Genomic DNA, 24927 nt, shown 5'->3' on the forward strand with positions numbered 1-24927 from the left:
AAATATCAAACAAGATGTTCCCTGACCTGTTTCTCAACAGATTTTTTAGAAAATGTAGGTTCTCAATGTGAACAATATAAGAATAAAGCACATTTATTAATTTTTGAATCTTATTTATAAGTAATACATTTTTCAAATATTACCTTTCAGGTTCTAATCAGTCAATTTAAACATGACAACAGATACAGTAACTCACATTTAAACATTCATCTTTTGAACTATTTAGCAAGGTAAAATAGTTTGTCTATATCTCATTTCTAATAATCTATAAGATAAAGTCATTTCCTAAAAATTCTAACTGGTTCAGTAAATAATCGTGAAAAATTTTTATATCTAAGATACAGCAAAAAAAATTCTGATGATAAGGTCCTTTCCAGTGCAATGTTAATATTAGCAAGCATATATAGATAAGAAGTACTAGTAACTTTCACTAAAGATGTATGAGTGTGAGAAATTCTTTCTTCTCTCAGATTTTTCATCTATAATTTTTTTTATAATTAATCAACTACCCAACAGGACTATTATCTGTCAATGAGTTAATAAATTAATATTTCTAACAGAGAGAACCTGGAATATAACTCATTATATTTACTTTTTAAGCACTGCTAAAACAATGAAAAAAATTAATAGCCTAATTCTCAAGTACTTAAATGTTTCTTTCACACCTTCCTCCACCAAATCCTCACCATGACAAACACTCACTGTATTACAGAAAAATTTTAAATACAAATATCACATTCTTATGTCTCTAGAGAATGATAAAAATAGAGAAGGATAAACCTTGAGAATACATTCTGATTCTCTAAGGCCTCAGCTTCCTCATTTGTTGAATTTTTCTTTTGCCCTCTAAAAGTTGTAATGTGGATCAAGTAAGAGCACAGATTGAGGAACACTTTGAGGAGACAAAAAGTGTAGTCACAATCACCTATAGGGCTTACGCACATTACTTACATAGTTCCCCACCTCCCCACCCTAACCCCTCCCTGAATACCAGTGCAGCAGGGAGCCATTTTGGTGCTATATACGTTCTGTATTGCTTAGTCTTGCTGAACTGAACTATCTCTGGAGCCCCTTTCAGAGCTAACATTTTATGACTCAATGTGTATAAAGTGTTATACAAGTGAAAGATACTATTTTTAAACCATTTAAAAGCTTTAACCCTTATATTGTACTCATAATGTATGGTCTTATATTGATTGAAGCTAACTGTGCACATGGGTAACTCTCTAACTCAACTATGATCTCCATATACTTTTGTATAGGAAAAATATCTGATGTAAAAGCATATAAGGTTACTTTAGAATCAGATAATTGTAGTTAAGCCATATTTTCAATACATAAACACATAATAGCTGTGTGACCTGATTAAAGTACTTAATCTTTTTGAAAATTCAATAAAAATTTATTGAGTACATACTTTATATGCTAGATCCTGGGGAAACTATTTTGTACCGGTTAAAGTTTAGAGTAGACAATCACATGATCACACAAGTGTATCATTACAAACTAACAAATGTTACTCTTATTTTAACAAGTACAAGGTTCTCTTCCTCATCCTTTGCCCTTAGCTTCCCAAACCATTCAGTATTAAAGCCATCAGGTGGCACAAAGCAAAGTGGACAGCTATGCAGCTAAGCAGAAGAGTGACCTAAAGCATGAGGTGCCAGAACCCACTGAGGAGACTGGCCTAGCATGGGAGTCAGAATGAGAGCAGGATGAGGAGGGTGTCCACAGTGGGGGCAGTTCATGGGGCAGCTCAGCACATAGCATTAGTGCCCAAGTGGGATGAAAAGAACTGTGAATGTGAGCCAGCTACACAGGGTCTCAAAGTTTGAGCAGGGTGTCCATGGGAAGTGGTGGCTAGGGTGGGTATCAGAGTCCAAACTAACTAAGGGGCTTTTGGGTAGGAAGGCCACCCAGCACAGGTATCAGAGCTGACCCAGGCGAGATAGGCATCAATGCAAGCAGTGGCTGGAGGAGGGTGTCAGAACTCAGGTGGGGTGAGGTAGGAATATACAGGATGTCAGAGACCTAGTGGAGTGAGGAGAGCATCTGCACAGGGGAGGGGCAACAGCAGTAATGATGAGCGATTGGTTACATACCAGAGGACTGATAAAATATGTATATTCAAGATAACAGAAGCTAGGTTTTTCCAGTGAAGGGAAGGGAGAAAACCATAATTAACATGCATTGTTTGATTAAAATTGGATGTATCAATTTGAACTCACAATTTTCAATATATAGAAATAAATATGAATGTTTATGTACACATTCCCTAGCAATAAGCATATCTAGCACCCAAATCTTAACTTTTAATTATTACTTTCCACTAAAAGGAACCACGGCACCTTGAAGAAATAACTGATTGCAAGGCTAGAGTAGGAAAAGTACAAGATGAGCTTGGTAAATATAAAAGGCCTTCTCCCCCACTTCTTTTGTAATTTCTTTAAAAGCAAATCACCTGTTTGAAGCAAAATTACTAACAATACAATGTAAGCTTTATAATATATCCATAGAATTAAAATGTATGACAACCATAGTACAAGGATGAGAGGGGGGAAATGGAAGTACTGCTTTAAGATTTTAAAACAATACATAACGCGGTATATTATTTGAAGGTAGAGCGTTAAAAATTAAAAATGTACACTATAAGTTCTAAAGCTGGGTTTTCAACCAAGAGCAATTTTGCTGCCACCTCCCTCCCCCAGGATAACTGGCAATTACTTACAGACATTTTTGATTGTCATGACAGGGGGTATGCTATTGGCATCTAGTGGGTAGAGGCCAGAAATACTGCTAAATATCCTACAATGTTTATACAGGTCAGCCCCCATAAGAAAAAAATTGTCTGGTCCAAAATGTCAATAATGTGGAGGTTGAGAACTCTATTCTAGACTATTTTTTTAAAGTGTAGTTAATAAGCCAATGGAGGAAATAAAATGGAATCCATTAAAAGAAAAAAACTCAAATCCAAAAGAAGACTGGAAAAGAGGGGGAAAGGAATAAAAGCACAGATGAGACAAATAAAAACAATTATCAAGATGACAGACTTAAACTCAATCATATTGATAATTATATTAAATGTAAATGGACTAAACACTCCAATCAAAGGTCAGAGATGGTCAGACTGGAGAAAAAAGCAAGACTCAACCATACAATGTTCATAAGAGATGCATTTTAAATATACAGGCACAGATGAGATAAAAACAAAAAGATGAAAAAAAGATGTGTCATATAAGAAGGTGGGTGGAGCGGTTACATTAACATCAGAAAAGGCAGACATCAGGCCAGTAGTGGTGGCTCAAGCCTATAATCCTAGCACTCTGGGAGGCCAAGGCAGGAGGATCACTTGAGACACCATCTCTATGAAAAATAGAAAAATTAGCTGGGTGTCGTGGCACACGCCTGTAGGCCCAGTTACTTGGGAGCCTAAGGCAGGAGGATTGCTTGAGTCCAGGAGTTTGAGGTTGCAGTGAGCTAGGATGAGGCCACCACACTCTAGCCTGGGTGACAGAGACCCTGTATCAATAAAAAAAGAAAAAAGAAAGACATCAATGGTAACATCTAGGGTTACCACAGATAAAGAGGAACACTTCATAATGAAAAGGAGATCAATTCATCAAGAAGACACAACAATCCTAAATGCATATGTACAAAAAACTGACAGAATTACAGGGAGAAATGTACAATGCAAAAATTATGGCTAGAGGTTTTTAAACTTTTTTCTCAGTAACTGACATAATAAGCAGAACCCCTCGAAATAGAAAAAAACAAAGAGAATGTGAACAATTCTATCAATAAGTTAATTTCATAGACATGCACAGGAGCAAATGAAAAGTCAATTGCTCTAAAACCAGTTATTACTTTCTCCTCTGACCTTCTTCATTTCTAACAGAATCCTGTCTTCTCTCCTCAAAAATTCACCTTCTTAACTTTGGGATAGAAGGATTTAAAAAAAAAAAAAAAGGATCCACCTTCTTAGGCATTAGTCCGTACTTTTAGCAAGGCTGGCCTTAAGCCAGCTCTAGAGGGCAATTCCTAATTAAACCAGTCACAGTGGCCCCATTACTTTTGCCAGGGACTAGTTTAAGCAAGGGAACGACACAGTTGTGGCCAACATGACATGAGGGCAATCTTCTCCTGGGGGACTCCTGGGAAAAGTTTTCTCTTTCCTACGACAGACCCACAGAAGGAGATTGTTTCTTCTTTCTTTGAATATTTTCATAGCTGGATGTGGCTCTTGAAATGTACTCATCTTGCCCATGATGAGAATTACCTGAGAAAAAAGCTGACATACCAAGAAAAGCGGAGAAGAAAGGTAAAAAGAAACTTCTTGATGGCTCCACTGAGCTATTGTCTAACTTAACCAGAGCCTTCCTTTTTCTGGACTTCTGATTTTGTGAGATAATAAATTTTATTATGAAAAACCAATCACTCAATCAATGCAGATTTATGTGATGACATTCATTCAACTACTTATCACATTTTCCAAGTAAATTAAGATATTAACAATCCAGAGGATTTCATTAAACATTTGAATGCACAAAAGAAAACAGGCTGGTGTGAATACCACTGAAGCAAATATATCAGTCCATGTTTGGAGAAATTATGGTCCAGGGTACATTGGTATTTTTGAATAAATATGAAATACTTAAGAGTTTTCAACATGAGCCCTAGAGAGAGAATGAAGCCCAAAAAGCTTTTTTTAAAAAAAGCCATGAAAGTGAAGGGGAAAGATGGCACATAAATGTTAAGAACAATACCCACATTTTGTTTTACACCCATAGATACTAAAGAAAAAAAATTCAGGTATAAAGCAATACACAGGTTAAGTATCCCTTATCCAAAATGCTTGGAACCAGAAGTGTTTCAGATATTTTTTCAGATTTTAGAACATCTGCATATACATAATGAGGTATCTTGGGGATGTGGCCCAAGTCTAAACATGAAATTAATTTATGTTTCATATATACCTTAATACACATAGCCTGAAAGTAATTTTATACAATACTTTTAATCATTTTGTGCATGAAACAAAGTTTGTATACATTGAACCATCACAAAGCAAAGATGTCACTATCTCAGCCATGTGGACAATCTGAGGTTGTTTGGCATCACCATAATTCCTGACTCTGAATTTATATGTTACTAATAAGCAATCATTTTCTTATACTTATTCACATGTAAGTACTTAATAGTAAAAAATATGATATACCATTAATACAGTGAGAAAAAAATGTGTTCAGGGTAACTAAACAGCACAGTAGCATTATGAGAATACCGTTATCAGCTGTTAAACAACAGCAACAAACAATGATAGGCTTTCAGTATCCACCTACAATGCTATGTTTTGATTAAAAGGTTACTATATACTGTATATTATAACTGCATACTATATTTTCTTTTTAGGTGATAAGAAGCAGTTGAAGGACCAAGAAGTAGAACCTCTATGGATGAGGAGGCATTCTGCTGGATGGCTTTTTAAAATGTTTCCTTAGAGTCATCTGCCTCATTAACAACAGTTTTTGTCTTAGAAGTTTCCTTTGATTTTATAAAGTTAAATGATTTATTTTTCTGTTATGAATGCACTTTGCTCTAGTCCTTCAATAAGCTCATCACACATTTTCACCATGTTGCCTACAGTGTTAACAAAGTCATCTTCATCATCACTATTATCATAACCACCTTGATTCAGAACCATTTCGGCTATTTCACCTTGGGTCAGTAAATTAACAACTGGAGCCCCATTGCTGATGTTAAAAACTTCATTATCCATTTCTCCCAGCTTACTGATGGACTCTGAAAGTATATATTTTGCATATGCAAGAGGTCAGACTTCATTTTTTTCCTCACTTAACATAAAGAATCCTTCAAAGCCACCACTTTGTTCAACATTACCACTGAATATAGTCACACACCAGAGGTTGTACCAGGCATGCACAATCATGACTTTAGTCACTATGTTCTAAGCATTGGCAATAGCATATATGGTAAATTTTATGATAAACTCCTCTTGACAACCTTCCACACCCACACCTCTGTTCACTGCTGCTAGCATGCTATTCAAGAAAGTGTTTTTATATTTACTCTTCATTGATCTAAGGATAGCCTGGTCACATGGCTGAATTAATGAAGTCACATTTGAGGGAAAGTACATGGCACAAACATTATTTTTGATAAGAATTTCAGCTGGAGGATGAGAACAATCGTCAAGAAATAACAAAATCTTGCAGTCATCACCCAGTCCAGCTTCACTGCCGTGAGCACAAGCCACTGGTACAAAATGTTTGTGAAACCAATCTTGGTGATCCATGCCTTTTTGTTAGCATTAATAATGGACTGGTAAGAAAACTCACTCCTTGAAAACAGAGTATGCAAGCTTTTGCTTATCAAAGAAAGTTTACACTTATGTGTGCCTTCTGCATTAGCACAACCCAGCAGTTACTCTGTCCTTGGTTTCCTTGATTCCTATAGCGGCTGTCTCATTAGCCGTAGTTGGTGTCTTTCTGGGGGCAATAACACCAAAACAGCGATGTTTCATCAGCATTACTGACTTGTTCTGGCATCCAATTTTCATTAGCAATGACCCTAACAAATGTATCAGCGAATTTCTTGCTGCTTTATGATCGGCAGATGCTTTATCATAACAAATTTTCTAGACTCTGGAAGAGTCTTTCTTAAAATTTTTAAAATTTTTCATTATGGGTCCATAATAGTTGTGTATCTTTATAGAGTATAAGTGATGTTTTGATACCAACATACAATCAAATCAGGGTAATTGGGTTATCCATCACATAAGGCATTTAACATTTCTTTGTGTTAGGAACATTCCAATTCCACTTTTTCAGTTATTTTAAATTATACCCTAAACTTACTGTTGATTATTGTTACTTTGTTGTGCTATCAAATATCGTTCATTCTATCTAATCATCTAACTATATTTTGGTACTCATTAACCATACCAACTTTACCCCCACCCCCAACCACTACCTTTCACAGCCTCTGGTAACCATCATTCTACTCTCCGTCTCTATGAGAACAATTGTTTTTAATATTTAGCTCCCACATATGAGCGAGAATATGCAAGATTTATCTTTCTGTGCTTGGCTTATTGTACTTAATATTATGTTCTCTAATTCCACCCATGTTGTTGCAAACGGCAGGATTTCATTCTTTTGTGGCTATATAATATTCCATTGTGTATATGAACCACAATTTCTTTACCCATTCATTTGTTGGTGGACACTTAGGTTGATTCTGTAACTTGACTGCTGTGAATAGTGCTACAATAAACATGGAAGTGCAGATATCTTTTTGATATATTGAATTCCCATCGTTTGGATATATACCCAGCAGTGGAATTCTTGGGTCATATGATAGAACTATTTTTAGTTTTTTGAGGAACTTCCATACTGTTTTCCATAGTGGTTGCACTAATTTACATTCCCACCAACAGTGTAGGAGGGTTCCCCTTTCTCCACATCCTCGCCAGCATTTGTTATTGCCTGTCTTTTTGATAAAAACCATTTCAGAAGGGGTGAAATGATATCTCATTATAGTTTTGATTTGCATTTCTCTGATGACTTAATGATGTTGAACATTTTGTCATACACCTGTTGGCCATTTGTATGTCTTCTTTTGAGAAATGTCTATTCAGATCCTTTGCCCATTTATTAATCAGATCATTTGATTTTTTTCCTATCAAGTTGTTGGATATATTAACATATTCTAGTTATTAATTCCCTTGTCAGATGAGTAGTTTGCAAATATTTTCTCCAATTCTGTGGGTTATCTCTTCACTTTCTAGGTTGTTTCCTTTGCTGTGCAGAAGCTTTTTAGCTTGATGTGATTCCCATTTGTCCAATTTTGCTTTGGTTGCTTGTGCTTTGGGGGTATTACTCAAGAAGTCTTTGCCCAGACCAATGTCCTGAAGTGTTTCCCCAATGCTTTCTTTTAGTGGTTTCATAGTTTCAGGAATTAGATTTAAGTTTTGAATCCATTTTGATTTTATTTTTGTATATGGCGATACAGAAGGGTCTAGTTTCATTCTTCTACATATAGACATGCGATTTTCCCAGCATCATTTATTGACGAGACTGTCCTTTCCCCACCATTATGTTCTTGGCACCTTTGTCAAAGATGAGTTCACTATAGGTGTATGGATTTATTTCTGGGTTGTCTCTTCTGTTCCATTGGTCTACGTGTCTGTTTTTATGCCAGTATCATGCTCTTTTGGTTATTACAGCTCTGTAGTATAATTTGAAGTCAGGTAATGTGATTCCTCCAGTTTTGTTCTTTTTGCTCAGGATTGCTTTGGCTATTCTGTGTCTTTTATGGTTCCACATAAATTTTAGGATTATTTTTTCTATTTCTGTGAAGAATGTCATTGGCATTTTGATGGGGATTGCACTGAATCTGTAGATTGCTTTGGGTAGTATGGACATTTTAACACTATTGATTCTTCCAATCCATGAACATGAAAATACCTTTCCATTTTTTATGTCCTCTTCAACTTCTGTCATCAATGTTTTATAGTTTGCATTACAGAGATCTTTCCACTTCTTTGGTTAAGTTTATTCCTAGGTATTTTATTTTAGTTGTAACTATTATAAATGGGATTACTCTCTTAGGTTTTTTTTTTGGTCAGATTGTTTACTGTTGGCATATAGAAATGCTACTGATTTTTGTATGCTGACTTTGTAACCTGTAACTTTACTGAATTTGTTTAACAGTTTAATCATTTTTGGGTCGAGTCCTTGGATTTCTCTAGATATAGGATCATGTCATCTACAAACATGGATAACTTGACTTTTTCCTTTGCACTCTGGATGTCCTATGTTTCTTTCTCCCATCTGAAAGCTCGTTAGAACTTCCAGTACTATGGTGAACAACAGTGGTGAAAGTGGGCATCTTTGTCTTGCTCCAGGTCTTAGAGGAAAGACTTTCAGTTTTCCACCACTCAGTATGATACTAGCTATCCCACAACTGTCATATATGGATTTTATTGTGTTGAGGTAAGTTCCATCTACACACAGTTTTTTGAGGGTTTTTATCATGAAGAAATATTTATCGAATGCTTTTTTACCATCAACTGAAATGATCATACGGTTTGTGTTCTTCGTTCTGTTGATATTAATATGATGTATCATATGATTGATTTGCATATGTTGAACTATCCTTGCATCCCCAGGATGAAACCCACTTGATCATGATGAATAATCTTTTTAAGATGCTGTTGAATTCAGTGGCTAAAATTTTGTTGAAGATTTTTGCTTCTATGTTCAGAGATATTGGCCTATAGTTTTCTTTTTTTGTGTGTCATTGCCTGGTTTTGGTATCAGGGTGATACAGGCCTTGTAGAATGAGTTTGGGAGTATCCCGTCCTCAATTTTTAGTATTAATTTAAGTAGGATTGGTATTAGTTCTTCTTTGAATACTCGGTAGGCAGCAGTGAAGCCATCGAGTCCTGGGCTTTTCTTTGATGGGAGACTTTTTTATTACTGCTTCTATCTTGTTACTTGTATGTTTATTCAGGTTTTGGATTTCCTCCTGGTTCAATCTTGGTAGGTTGTATGTGCCTAGGAATTTATTAATTTCTTCTAGGTTTTCCAATTTATTGGCATATAGTTGCTCATAGTACTCTCTAATGATCCTTTGGGTTTCTGTAGTATTAGTTGTAATGTCTCCTTTTTCATCTCTGATTTTATATATTAAATATTTGGGCTTTCTCTCTTTTTTCCTAGTTAGTCTGGCTAAAGGTGTGCCTTTGTTGTTTATCTTTTCAAAAAAGGTAAACTTTTTGTTTCATTGATCTTTTGTATTGTTTTCTTCATTTCAATTTCTTTTATTTCAGCTCTGATCTTTATTTTTTCTTCTACTAATTTTGGGTTTAGTTTCCTCTTGTTTTTCTAATTCTTTGACATGCATTGTTAGGTTGTTTATTTGAAGCTTTTCTACTTTTTTGATGTAGGCATTTACTATTATAAACTTTCTTCTTACTATTGCTTTTGCTATATCGCACAGGTTTTGATATGTTGTGTTTTCATTTTCATTTGTTTCAAGAAATTATTTAATTTCATTCTTAATTTGTTCATTGACCTTCTGGACTTTCAGGAGCATATTGTTTCATTTCCATGTTAGTATATTTTCCAATGTTCCTCTTTTTATAGATTTCTAGTTTTAGTCTATTGTGGTCACAGCAAATAATTGGTATTTCAACTTTTTTGAATTTTTTGAGACTTGTTTTGTGGCTTACCATATACTTTATACTTGAGAATGATACATGAGCTGAGGAGAAGAATGTGAATTCTATAGCCGTTGAATGAAACATTCTGTAAATACCTATTAGGTCCATTTGGTCTATAGTGCAGATTAAGTCTAATGTTTCATTGTTGATTTTCTGTCTGGAAGATCTGTCCAATGCTGAAAGTGGCATCTGATAATATGTGCATTATATATCTGGGTGTGCCAGTGTTGGAAGCATATATATTCAGAATTGTTATATCCTCTTGTTGAATTGACTCCTTTATCATCATATAATGACCTAAGTTTTTGCCTTAAAAGCTATTTTATCTGCTACTCCTGCTCTTTTTGGTTTCCATTTGCATGGAATATTTATTTTTCCATCCCTTTATTTTCAGTCTACGTGTGTCTTTATAGGTGAAGTGTGTTTCTGGCAGACAACATATAGTTGACTCTTTTTTTAATCCATTCAACCACTCTCTGTCTTTTGATTGGAGAGTTTAGTCCATTCACATTCAATGTTATTATTAATAGGTAAGGACTTACTACTGCCATGTTGTTATTTGATTTCTGATTGTTTTGTGGTCCTCTCTTTTTTTCTTACTTACTTCCTGTCTTCCTTTGTTAAAAGTGATTTTCTCGGCCGGGCGCGGTGGCTCACGCCTGTAATCCTAGCACTCTGGGAGGCCGAGGTGGGCGGATCGTTTGAGCTCAGGAGTTCGAGACCAGCCTGAGCAAGAGCGAGACCCCATCTCTACTAAAAATAGAAAGAAATTATATGGACAGCTAAAAATATATATAGAAAAAATTAGCCGGGCATGGTGGTGCCTGCCTGTAGTCCCAGCTACTCGGGAGGCTGAGACAGGAGGATCCCTTGAGCTCAGGAGTTTGAGGTTGCTGTGAGCTAGGTTGACGCCACGGCACTCACTCTAGCCTGGGCAACAGAGTGAGACTCTGTCTCAAAAAAAAAAGTGATTTTCTCTGTAGTGTGTTTTAATTTCTTGCTTTTTTATTTTTTGTGTATCTGTCGTAAGCTTTTTGATTTGAGGTTATCATGAGGCTTGCAAAAAACATTTTGTAACCAATTATTTTAAGCATGTGACAACTCTGCTTATAAATAAAGAGAACACTAACAGAAATTCTACCCCTTCTCTCTATCCCTCTGCTATCCCTCTGCTTTTTAACTTTTTTTCTTCCCATCCATTTCTTTTTATACTATCTATCTCTCAAAAAATCATTATTTTTGACAGGTTTGTCCTTTTAGTCTTCCTCCTCAAGATATAAGTGATTTATACATTGCAATTACAGCAAGAGTATTCTGTATTTGTGTGCTTACCGTCACCAATGAGTTGTATACCCTCAGAAGATTTCTTATCATTCATTAACGTCCTTTTCTTTCAGACTGAATAACTCCTTTTAGCACTTCTTGTAAGACAGGTCTAGTGTTGATGAAATCCCTCAGCTTTTGTTTGTCAAGGGAAGTTTTTATTTCTCCTTCATGTCTGAAGGATATTTTTCAGGATATAATGTTCCAGGATTAAGGACTTTTTCCTTCAGCACTTCGAATATGTCATGCCACTCACTCCTGGCCTGTAAGGTTTCCACTGAGAACTCTACTGCCAGATGTATAACTTTTATAAGTTATTTTTTTCTTTCTTCTTGCTTCCATTAGGATCTTTTCATTATCCGTGACCTTTGGGAGCTTGATTATTAAATGCCTTGAGGTAGCCTTGTTTGGGTTAAATCTGCTTGATGTTCTATGATCTTGTATCTATATATTGACAGCTTTCTCTAGGTTTGGAAAGTTCTCTGTTATTATTTCTTTGAATAAACATTCTACCCCAATCTCTCTCTCTACCTCCTCTTTAAGGCCAATAACTCTTAGATTTGCTCTTTTGAGGCTATTTTCTAGATCTTGTTGGTGTGTTTCATTCTTCTTTCTTTTTTCTTTTCTAACTGTGTATTTTCAAATAGCCTGTCTTCAGCTCACTAATTCTTTCTTCTGTTTGGTCAATTCTGCTGTTGAGAAACTCATGCATTTCTCAGTTTGTCAATGGAATTCCTGAACTCTAGAATTTCTGCTTGATTTTTTTTTTTTTTTATTAACAAGGAGTCACTTACTAAGTTACTATTATTAAGACCCTGTCCCCTCTACCACCAGCTGCCCCTACAAGAATAACCAGAGATACATCAGCTTTAAAACAGTCTGTCTCTAGTAGATGATAGAAGCAGACACCGAATATCCTTATCACCCAGGTACCCACGCAGGAGCTGCTAAAAAAAGTCCTGCAGTCAGAATTGCAGTCTGTGTGTTGCCATTTCCACTAACATTTACATTTTTAAAAATAAAGTGCCTTAATTTCTTAGCACTAATAATATCGACAGTAAATATCTCAAATAGAAACAAAATAATTACATACTTTCCTTGAGTATCTACAGAACGTTTACTTTCACATCCCTCATTCTCTATTAACTTACAGTGATTTTTTAAGAGAAAGCTCTGAGACGTCATGTCCAACTCCGCTATAACTACTTAAGGCTCAAAGAGATATAGAATGCTTGGAAGCAAAATAGAAAAACTGGGGGAAGTCCTAAGTTCCCAAGAGCATTCAGAGGATACCAGGAGAAAATTAAGAATGAAAAATAAAAGCATGGGATATTCATTTTGCCTGAAGATATTTCATTAGTGACCAAGAGAAACACCTCTCATCTCAAATAATAACATCTTCCTTAGAACAACAGTAATCTTCCTAACACAGCAAAACTTTAGCAAACTGTTTTATGAGTACTAGAAGGGAAAAACAACTATCAATAGGTGACAATTTACATTACTTTTGATATTGGGGCCAGTCAGGTGAAGAGTCAGGTGGCCTTTCCTTCTCTCACTTTCAAATTTTGAAATAGTGAATTCAGAACATGTTTGCAATCAGCATTTTAAACTGACTCTGTATAAAAATTATTTCTAGGCCAGGTGCAGTGGCTTACACCTGTAACCCTAGCACTCTGGGAGGCTGGGATAGGAGGATTGCTTGAGCTCTGAAGTTTAAGATCAGCCTGAGCAAGACCCCTTCTTTATTAAAAATAGAAAAATTTAGCCAGGCATAGTGGTACATGGCTGTAGTCCCAGCTATTCAGGAGGCAGAAGTAGGAGGATTGCATGAGCCGGGGAGTTTGAGGTTGCTATGAGCTAGGCTGACACCACTGCACTCTAGCCTGGCAAGAGAGTGAGACTCTGTCTCAAAAAAAAAAAAAATTATTTATATATTTAACAAACTATATTACAGTTTACTGCTGTATAAATAGAAATATTGGAATGATTTTTTTTTAATTACTTCAGGTAACACATAAAAGGAAATTTAAGGCCTGGTATTTCCTGCCACTGATGGAGACAGTAAATGGCTAGCAAAGCCAGAAAATGACAGATGCTCCTATATCCTACTATAACCACTACAGAGTGAAGGAATACTGACTGTAATCCATATCTATGTAACTTCTTCCTTGCTAACAATTACACAGAACATATTATACATTACTGAAACAATCAAGCTATTGTTTTCCTATTTGTGTGGAAATATTTCCTATTTCCAAGCCCCAGTCTATCTTAAGCTATACATTATTCAAGTAAAACTCAATGAAAACTAATACCAAGTATCCTTCTATATTGCTTCTGTGCTCCCTTTGACAGACTAGAAACGTTGAATATGAATTCTATATAATAAATGCTTCCCTCTGATCCCTGTCTTAAGATTTATCAACACTGTAAAAAGACAATTTCTGACAGTATGCTGCTTGCCTTTCATATGGGAGAAACACAAAGACATAGAGGAGAACTAACTGATTTAAGCTAAAATGGAACTGAGGTTTCCACATTTTCTTTCCTCTGCTATTAAGTTATCCTTGAGTTCAACTTCAGTTCCTTTTCACAATACTTCCATCATCTACCAATACAGAAAATTTAGGAGACTGAAGAAAAGGCAAATGGCATGTCCTTGAAACCATCTTCTTCCCCCTACTTCTTATCATTTACTGTGAAGAGATTATATACTTGATATTCCCTCTGAAGACCCTATAGTAATATAATTTCATATTTTTCCTTTAACATTTTCATTATATTAAAGATATTTGTATAGTCCTTTCAAATTTGTTGTGACAAGATTTAATCTACATTTCGTGAATGTTAATTGCCTAGGTGATTAGGTACTACTGATTTGAAAACCACTTGAGGTAAGTGTATTAATATAAGAAAACTGAGTAACCCACTATCCTGACATTTGCAAACTGAAGGTAGGGATGGAGGAGCGGGGGCAAGAGTGGTAATCTCTGATCTAACAGTAGGGACCTGCACACCCAAAGCAAAAAAACATACCTACAGAGTTTTCTTCAAAATTCCCACCCATCACCAACAACAGAATTAAATGGTGAATCACCACTCACCTTGTGCTACTGTTGACATGACCACAGACGGTGTAGAAGACACCACAGCTGTTACTGCAACTGTATTAGGAACAGGCGATGGCGTAGAACTGCTGCTGCCACTGCTGTTACTACTGACCAGAGAGGACTGTGAAGCAGTTATAACAACTGGCGGCTTCTGGGTGGTGGAAGCAATGACTGATGTTGGTACAAGCTTAGTGACTGCTGCATAGTTATGGGATTTGGAGAGAATGTTGGGCACGAAGGTTGAACTTGGTGATGTGGTCACTATAATAACCTAAGGAAGGGAAAATAAGTTACTTTCACATACCCACTATACTACTAATGTATGCAGACTCACAGTTAGTTAAATACAATGCAAAAACAGCTTATGAAACATGAAGAAACAATTCAACAGAGAGGAATATATAACTAAAAATATATGAAAGCTTTCCTTTACTAGTAATCATCAAAATGTATTTAATAGCGACAACTTTTACCAATCAAATATTTTAGAAGATAACATTCAGTATTGTGCAAGATATAGCAAAGTAAACATTTCAATATATTGCTGACGGAATATAAACTGGCGTAATCTTTCTAGAAGGTGATTTAGATATTTATTCATTTGTAAATATTTATTGAGCATCTACTATGTGCCAGGCATGGTTCTAAATGCTGGGGAATAGAAGAATGAACAAAACAAAGTTCATACTTTCAAGGAGCTCACGTTCTAGTAGGGGGAGAGAAACAATGAACAAAAAAGGAAACATATGTCAAATAGAGACAAATGGAAGACACAATGAAGTGGGATAAGGCAATAAAGAATCATGGGCATGCTATATGATTTTTTTAATAACATACTGAATAAAGACCTCTCTGTAAGGTGACACGAGCAGAAACCAGAAGCAAAAACGGATACAAACCATGTTGCTGCACAGAAGAGCATGTAACACAAGGAGCAGGCCCTGAGGCAGAAGCAAGCTTGCTATGTTCAAGAAACTTTAAAGACCTAATTAATGGGATAGGAATTTATAAAGTAAAGAGTAGTGGGTGACAACTACAGAGAAGTAATGGAGGACTAGATCAAGTAAGATCATGTTGATAGTATATACCCTTGATATGATGTGATGAAACTGGCACTTTCTGTGTTCTTCCTCCAAAAAACCTATAATCCTAGTCTAATCATGAGAAAAAACATTCAAATTCTAACAGTTGGGCATCTACAAAATACTTGACCAGTACTCCTCAAAAGTTACCAAAAACAAGGAAAGTCTGAGAAACTTTCAGTTGAGAGGAGCCTAAGGAGACATGACAAGGAAATATAATGTGGTACCCTAGAACAGAAAAAGACAATAGGTAAAAACGAAGGAAACTAATATCTGTTAATTATAACAAAGGTATTATACTAATGTAAAATGTTAAGAATAGAGGAAACTGGGTGCAGGATATATGAAAACTCTGCATTACCTTCTCAATTTTTCATTAAATCTAAAACTGTTCTAAAAATATCTTTTTAAAAATAATCATTACTCTATCTGCTACGTAAAAAGTATAATAGGGCAATGAAGGTAGAAACAGGGAGATAATTAGGAAGCTCCTGTAACAAACCAAGCAGAGATGGTGACCAAAGTGTTTATGGTGGAAGTAGTGAAAAGTGAACAGATTCTGAATACATTTTAAGGTTAAAACCAACAGGATATGTTCATAGGTTGATATAAAGAATGGAGAAAAAAGAGGCCGAAAAGAAACGTCAAGGTTCAGCTAATATAGCTAGAAAACTGTAGATGATCTAGAAACAAAGCATTTCAGGCAGACAGAACAGTATAGAGTAAAGGACCTAATGTCAGAAGTAGCTTGATATAGTTAAAAACAGAAAGAAGGCCAGTGAAGCAAAAACATACAGGGCAAGGAGGCATTGGAAAAGTAAACAAAGGCCACAAAAAATAGAGTAAAAAATTTAGATTTTATACTACGTTTAATGGGAAGCCAAGGGAGCATTTTAAGCAGGGAAAAAAATTTTGATTTGTAATTTAAAAGATCACTCTACCTGCTATGTGGTGAGAGGCCAAGAGTAGAAGCAGCGAGACCAGTTAAGAAGCTATTGCAATAGACCAAGCAATAAACGATAGAGGGTGCTTGGACTGAGGTGTTAGTAGGGAAATAAAGAGAAGTGATCACATTCAGATTATTTTGAAAGGGAGAGACTAGGACTTGTTGATGAACGGAAATGGCAGGGTTGAGGAAAAGAAGAGAATCAAGAATAGCTTCTATAGCTAATATATATTAGATTATTTAAATCTCCCAAAACTCCTATGACACAGATACTATTATTATCCCCATTTTACAGTTGAGAAAACAAAAATCATTTATAAATCTGTAGTATCACAGTTTTATTCTGGGGTCAGTATAATGGTGGTATAGTGAAACCCAAAACAGAACAGATTATCTCCTTTCTCTTTCACTGAAATTATTTGTACCTACCTCGGATAGAAAAACTGTTTTGAAACAGTTAGTACCTACATCTCAAAGAAGCTTTGACCATAATATTGTTATTCATATATCTTCAGAGCTACAGAGAATTACAAAATATAAGTACTTGTTCATTACTTTAAGGAGTTTGTTAATTTTTTGAGGAGTCAAGAAAGATACCTAAGTCTTGACCAGTAAACACCTATATAGAGTTGACCAGCATACTTACATATAGACTTGATCAATAAATACCTACATAGCATTATTAGAAAAACAACAATCAATCATTGTACGAACTGAGAAGTAGACCAATATGGTAAAAAGACCACAAGCTTAAGTCAAACAAACCTGCACTTAGATCCTGCCTCTGCCATTTATAAATGGCAAGCCCCTAGACATGTTAAAATCTCTGGGCTCCAATTTTCTTCTAAAAATGGGGATAATAATACCTACCTTGCAAAATCATTACAAGGGCTAAATGATATAATGATGTTAAGCATCTGGTATAGTGCTAGGCACATAGCAGGTGGTCAATATTTGGCATTCAACAAATGGTACTTATTAGTAGCTTATTGTTATTACTTAAATGTTAAAAAGATATCAGTAAAGACATTACACATCAAATCAATTGGGAAATGTATTTCAATGTACTTTATTTTTGTTTCACTAAAAATTTTCCTTTATCTTTTCCCCAAATTCTAATACCTCCCAGAATCCAAAGAACTCACAGCTACCACCGTAGCCAAACCATTAGAGTAGTAATGGCAATTAGGTCTCACTTTTGCCGGTTCCGAACTAATAGCAGTAGCTTCCTGGAGGCACAATGCTTATGACTGTGAGGCACAGATGAGGATTTGCCAAGTTTTGGCAGGAAAGTATGCCATAGTTAATTAGCAATGTCTGTCATGGGCAAGGGAAAGGGAAGTGTTTACACTTGTGTCAAATATTTATAATTTCAGAACTACAGTATGCAGGTAGGCTTCTAACAGTAAGACAACAAAACTTCAGCAAAATAAATCTAGAGCCTTAAAGAGTAGGTTTTAGGTTAGAGATACAAATGATAAAACATACTGTGAGACTTCAGTGTGTAAAGTGATTTCTGATCTGAAAAGGGGTTATCCAAAATTAGAGCTCCACCCTGGAGAAAACCTACTTGCACTTTAAAGTTACTTATTACAACAGGGGAAATATAGGGGTTTTGAAACCACGTGAACCAAACAGTGTTTATTCAGGCCATAATTCAAATTACTGACCTTCTAGCACTCACAAAAACTCCTTAAGAGTGCTGGGACTTGCACCCTAAGGACAAAATGAAAAATATCAATCAAGCACATGAAAGCATAAAGCTATATTCTGCTGCTTTGTTTATATAAGTGCTGCACCAATGTTATATTTAAAATGAAGGCACCACATTAACATAGGTGGAAATTTGTCGACCCTGGAAATATATGACCTATTTGAATTTGAATAAAGTCCACAAATTCATAAATAATTATACTTAAAATAAAAGTCACTTCACCTAAAATAATTCCTAAGTTGCCTTACACAGGATTTGTGAGAAATCCAAGGTAAATACAATAATGGCAATAGCCTTGGATAGATTTCAGAAAAATTCAATTACCCAGCAAAAGGAAAACAAAAACAAACCAAAACACCCCAAGTTAGTCCTATTAGTCCTACCTGTACTCAGCTTGTCCACAAAATAAAATTGATGGCATTGAGTACACATGAAGTAAAAAAGTACAGTTTTACATCTAGACCATAACAGATGCTCAATAAATATTTGGGGAATGAATGAGTCTTATTTTTAATTTAATCTGTTCTAAATGTTTATTTTTTTTAGACACAGTAAGATACATCTAAGGCTCTGAGCCTGAAATCTCATGGTATGGCTCCTATATGACTCTGGAGATGAATATGCCCTCTTATAAACATCATAAGTCTGAAAACCTCAACTATCCATTCTCAATTGAAAATTCAGAGAAAAAAACAAAAGATATGATAAACCCAATGAATTATAAAAAAAAAAAGTTCACAAACTTCACTGAATAGGTGAACCCCAACTATTATAAGTATTTTATGCACATTTACCAAAGATCGGAAAGTTAATAATGTTAGGTGACATTTCCTGAGCACTCATTGTATGTACTATTTTAAGTATTTTACATGAACACCTCATTTAATTTTCCCAGTAACTCTAGGCAATACTACTATCATCTTTATTTTATAAGGAAACTGAGGCTCAAGAGAGGTAGCAGACCCAATATTGGCACCAAATCTATTTATTCATTTATTAATTAATTTGTTCATTCATTCATTCAACAAATATTAATTAGCACCTACTACATGCCAGGCACTGTTCTAAACACTAGGGAATACAGTGATAAAGAAGACAAAGTCTCTACCCTCAACAACTTATAGGCTATTGGAGAAATAAAAGATAAATAACTTTGTAATATAACATGAACTAGTTAGAAGTATTATGAATAAAAATAAAACAGAGTAAGGGAATAGGAGGATATGGATGGGAGGCAGGTACTCTTTTAGCTAACAGCTTTGCTTTACTATTTCTCAAATATCAAATTAAAGTAGATAAGGGTGGAAGGGAGAAGAATTACTGAGAAAATAATATCCAGCAATGAAGGCAGTAAAAACATTACAGTAAGTAGACTTGAAAATTCAGAGTATAACAGGCTGATGTCACCAAATATAGGGCTAGCCCAGAAAGCAATAACTATAATAGTATATGAAAAATGATATTCAGAAAGATTATCTTGGAAGTCATCAATAAAAATGTAAAAATTATGTTCAGTGTAACATTTAAGAAGTCATCAAAATAGTTAATTTTTATATATTAAGGGTAAACTTCAATGAACTGATGAATTCACTTATTTGGAACAGCTCATTATCAACAGTGTAAACAAACAAAACACTACTTTCCATAAAATACCTGCAAGGGAAGGATGCTATCCTTTTTTTTAATACATATCTTATGTTGTACTTTAAATAGCCAATCTCATTTAATCTTCACTATAACCTCAGGAGATTGGCATTATTCTTACCTCACAGATAAATAAAGAGATATAGAAAGACTAATTTATCCTAGGTCATACTGGAAAACCTGGGGTTCTAACCCAGGACTCTCTGACTACAAAAATTCTTGTTTGATTTTAATACTACACCATAATCCCTCATCTTCAGACTGAAAATAGAATTTTTTTTTTTTTTTTTGAGACAGAGTCTCGCTCTGTTGCCTGAGCTAGAGTGAGTGCTGTGGCGTCAGCCTAGCTCACAGCAACCTCAAACTCCTGGGCTTAAGCGATCCTACTGCCTCAGCCTCCCGAGTAGCTGGGACTACAGGCGTGTGCCACCATGCCTGGCTAATTTTTTCTATATATATTTTTAGTTGGCCAGATAATTTCTTTCTATTTTTAGTAGAGACGAGGTCTCGCTCTTGCTCAGGCTGGTCTCGAACTCCTGACCTCGAGTGATCCACCCGCCTTGGCCTCCCAGAGTGCTAGGATTACAGGCGTGAGCCACCGTGCCCGGCCGAAAATAGAATTATATCCCACAGATCAGCTCATTATCACTTCTAGTTATTGAGAGAATAATGATAATTTTTTTTATATATGATATAATGATATCTTTCCAGGAAACTCAAAGAGGTTCTTTAAATGAAAGTTATCACAGGACTAAAAATTCAAAGATGGAAAGAACATTGAACACAGAATTTACCTCCACTTCTTCTCTAAAGTCCCCCTAAAATAGTTTGAAGGTTAAAGGGAAGAGGCACATAAAAGGTCAAAACAAAAAGGAGACAATAGCTATAAAGTTTTAGAAACTGGAAAACAGACAAGTAGTAATGGATCAAGCACATCCAAGAAAGTGGAAACCTAAGTCAGCAAACAGACAACTAGCAAATAAGACAACTACCATTAGTGAACCCCAGAAAGACTCAAGAATTGAGAGCGCCAGCAACTTCTGAAATGGAGGTAAAAGTGAAACTAAAGAGAGGAAAACTGGTTGAAAATCTGTTTAAGAAGCATGCAGATCACTAGCTATCCTTTCTCACCCTAAAGGAAGGCTAGGAGTATATTCTCTTGAGGGTGACTAAATCCAAGGATATCTGATGACTTCAGGCACAGCTGAGGGGGGGCAGATACTGTACTGAAAACAAAAGGGTTAAGTAAAGTCCACATAATGAATGGTGAGTCCATTTAGCCTTCTCCCCTCAATTACTTCCCAAACACTGACAGCCTAGCTTATACCACTCAAGGTAGGAGACTAGAATATTCTTCTCTAAGGAATCTGACCAGTCAAAGGAAAAGCCCTAAAGATAGTGACAACTGACGGAGGTGAAGGGGTAGTGAGTGTTCCTCAACCAAAACAGCCCAGCTAGGTCAATCTACAATGAAAGTCACCATTAACATGTCCCAACCATACACAGAGAGCTTTCTGTCATCTTTTTAGTGCCTACTTTCATTTATAAGCAGATAGCCAGATACTTAAGGAAAGTGAAATAAAAGAGATAAAAATAAATAGATAAAAGGAACATACATGTAAGAGAGAGAAAATGAAAGAAGAAAACATAAAAATATTATCATGAATATCATCAAGTAAAAGAATACAATGATTCTATGAAAGAGCAGGATGTTATTTTTTTTAAAAAAAGAGCTTTTAGAGAACAAGAAAGACTTACTAGAAATTTAAAGTATGACAGCAAAACTAAATTACATAAAAGTACTGAAAGATAAAGTTAAGTGATAAGGAAAACAATAATACTTACAGAGCATTTACTATGTGCCAGGCTCTATTCTAAGTTTTTCATATATTATTTCATTAAATAAATGACACCCAAAATCCTGTAAAATAATATTGTTTTCCCTGTTTTACAGATGAGAAAACTTAGGTAGAGTCTGGTTTTCCCATTCACATAGCTAGTAAGTGGTGAAAGCCAGAATTTGAATCCAGGAAGTCTGTTCTGACATCCAGGCTTTTATCATTATACAAGAATAGGAAAAAAATGCAAAACAAAAATGGAAACTGGGAATGAGAAAAGATAAGAAAATTAAAGGATCGATCCAGGCAGTTCAATGGTGAATAACAGGTGATCCAAAAAGAGAAAACAGAGAAAAATCAAAGAAATAAATCCAAAAATTTTCCAGAATTGAAGGACACAAGTGTCCAGAATAAAAGGGCCCACTGAGAACACAAACTATTGGATAACAAAGACCCACACCAAGGAACATTACCTTGAAATTTCAGAACTCTGAAAGTTACTAAAAGTTTTCAAAAAGAAAAACAAGATCTGAAATTAGAAGGGCATTGGGCTTCCCAAAAGCAATACTGGAAGCCAGAAGCCAACAGAGCAATTATCTTCAAAATTCACATAGAAAATGATTTCCAACCTAGAATACTTTACCTAGCTATACCATCAACAAAGTAGGAGGACAGAATAAAGAAATTTGCAGTCCACCATGCAAGGTCTAAAAAAATTTACTTTCCATTCAACCATACCCCAGGAAGCTACTGGAGAATACACTCTAGCAAAATGAGTCAATAAACTAACAAAGAGGAAGATCAGAATGATGGCAAAGGGAGATCCCAGAAATATAAGTGTGCAACAAGCTTAGTATGGGAAGGCAGAGGGTTTAATAGCATGATACTGACAGAATACTGATGACTTGAGCATACTTAGAGAAGACTTTAGGAAGGCATTAATACTAGTATATGAAGAATTTTTAAAAATGACAATTATTTACTTAATCATAGCCTTCATTTCTTCTATGAAACCCCTAACTGACAACTTTATTACTTTGGCAAAGTAAAAACTGATTTCCTAAAGGTCATATAAATATAGATTTTAAAAATTTTTCTATTTTAATTTTTTCCAAAGGCATTACAATTATAAAATAGAGCACAATTCTTAGAAGTAGGATATCTGCTAGCTGTGTCATCTTAGGCAAGTCATTTAGCATCACTAAGCCTCGTCTGCAAAAACTGAAATAATAATACCTATCCCAAAGCTTCATGTGCAGACTTAAACAATGTAAGAGACGTGAACATTCCCAGCATAATGCCAAGCACATAGTAAGCACTCAGTGCATGTTTATTAAATCTCAGTTATATTGTCTGAAAGAAACAATTGGCAGGCAGAGACTCCCTCTACCACATACCTTTTGTGTTGTTGTGTTTGTTGTCTGTGTTGACGGTTTGGTGAAGGTTATTTTCACAGGAGACATGTGGGGTGGTAAGGAGTTGGCAATGCTCTGCATGATGTTGCTCATCTTGGGACTACCACTCACAGGCACAGTGATCGTCTTTGAGACTGGAACAACAGCCTTTGGAACTTCCTTTAGGACAACGGGAGAGGAGCTAGAAGAGTTTGTTCGCCTTCGTTTTCTGGGCTTTTCATCTTCATCTGAACAGCTAACACCTGAAGGGCAATGATAATACCGCTATATTTATATCAAACTAACCTTGCATTTTACACTTTATTTTTAAAACCTTTGTGTTATCAAGTCACCCTTGAACTCATGCCCAATCAGCCAAGGGTCCTATCAATCCTCCCTCAAAGAAGTGCTCTCTGAATGCCTTCCCTCCTTTCTTTAAACCTATGGCTTCTGCTCCATGTCAGGCCTTCTTATGTCTTGCCTGTCTCTTAGCAACAATTCCCTAAAAGATGTCCAAGCTTCCAGTGTCTCCACTTCTATTCTACCCTCCATGACTAGTTATATCTAATCACATCAATGCACTACCTAAAATCCTTTAGTAGTTTTTGTCTTCTTAGAAGATGAGACACAAAATCATTACCATACCATTCAAGGCCCCGTTTCTTTCCAAGTATACAATACCCAGCTGCTGCACCCAATCTTGTGCAGCCCTTTAATCTTGGCATGCTAAACTGCTCCCCATTCCCCAAAGCCACCTAACCGCATTCTATCCATCTCTGGGTATCCATATACTATTGTTCTTTGGGGAATACTACCTACCATCAATCACCTCTTGATCACCTTGTAATCATCATTCTGTAAGCCACCTCCTCAATGAAGCTTTTCCTTCTTCCTCTAAGCAAAGCTAATCCATGTCTCCCCTGAGCTTATAAAGCACTTTGTACATTCTCTTCTATACCACTTATCATATGGCAATGTGATTGTTTACACATCTCCCATTATTAAGGGGCTCCCAAAAGGCAATGACTAAGTCTTATTGGTTTGTTTCCCCAGTATAGTGCCTTGTATAAAATAAAAAGTTAGGCGAATAAATGATTATATCCCACACTAATGTTGTTCGTGTGACTTCTGAATATAAAGCAATAAACTTCCTGTTACTTAAAACTACACATTACATGACATGGTTTCTTCATGTTTGAGATGCACTTTCAGTGTTTAAAAAATGATCAAAAAATAGGTCCCTACAGTTATTTTGAAAGACCACCTTGGCTAAATCCACAGAAATCAGATATAAACTTAATTAGTAGTCCCAGATTCTTAGTTATGTCATGATGAACTAAAGCCTCAATTGTTTTTATAGACTTTTTAAAAATCAAGTGAGAAACATAAGACATAGCAACCTACATAGGAAATCTCTACAAAGAAGACATAAAAAGTTATATAGCATGACTCGTGGAATTGGTAATAAATGTAACTCCACACCTTCAATTTTTTAACTCTAATTTAAACAGGGCTGACAATGACCTAGAATCATGCCTCTCTAAAACAGCAAACTTTGCCTCTAAAAGTTACAAAGAAATCAAGTTTATTAACAGTATAGAGAAAAATGAAACTCAAATATTAATGA

General features: G+C 35.5%; 1 protein-coding gene across 1 annotated transcript in view; it reads right to left on the bottom strand.

Annotated features, from left to right (window-relative positions):
- EMSY (EMSY transcriptional repressor, BRCA2 interacting) overlaps positions 1-24927 on the bottom strand; it is a 90557-nt gene that overhangs the window by 49607 nt on the left and 16023 nt on the right. The window contains exons 8-9 of the mRNA XM_069470991.1: positions 23304-23563; positions 14677-14953 (exon numbers count right to left, since the gene is read on the bottom strand). Of these exons, the coding sequence (XP_069327092.1) occupies positions 14677-14953; positions 23304-23563 (537 nt within the window). The remainder of the gene's footprint in view (positions 1-14676; positions 14954-23303; positions 23564-24927) is intronic.

The sequence above is a fragment of the Eulemur rufifrons genome, chromosome 6 (genome assembly GCF_041146395.1).
Source record: "Eulemur rufifrons isolate Redbay chromosome 6, OSU_ERuf_1, whole genome shotgun sequence".
In the NCBI taxonomy this organism is placed as follows: domain Eukaryota; kingdom Metazoa; phylum Chordata; class Mammalia; order Primates; family Lemuridae; genus Eulemur; species Eulemur rufifrons.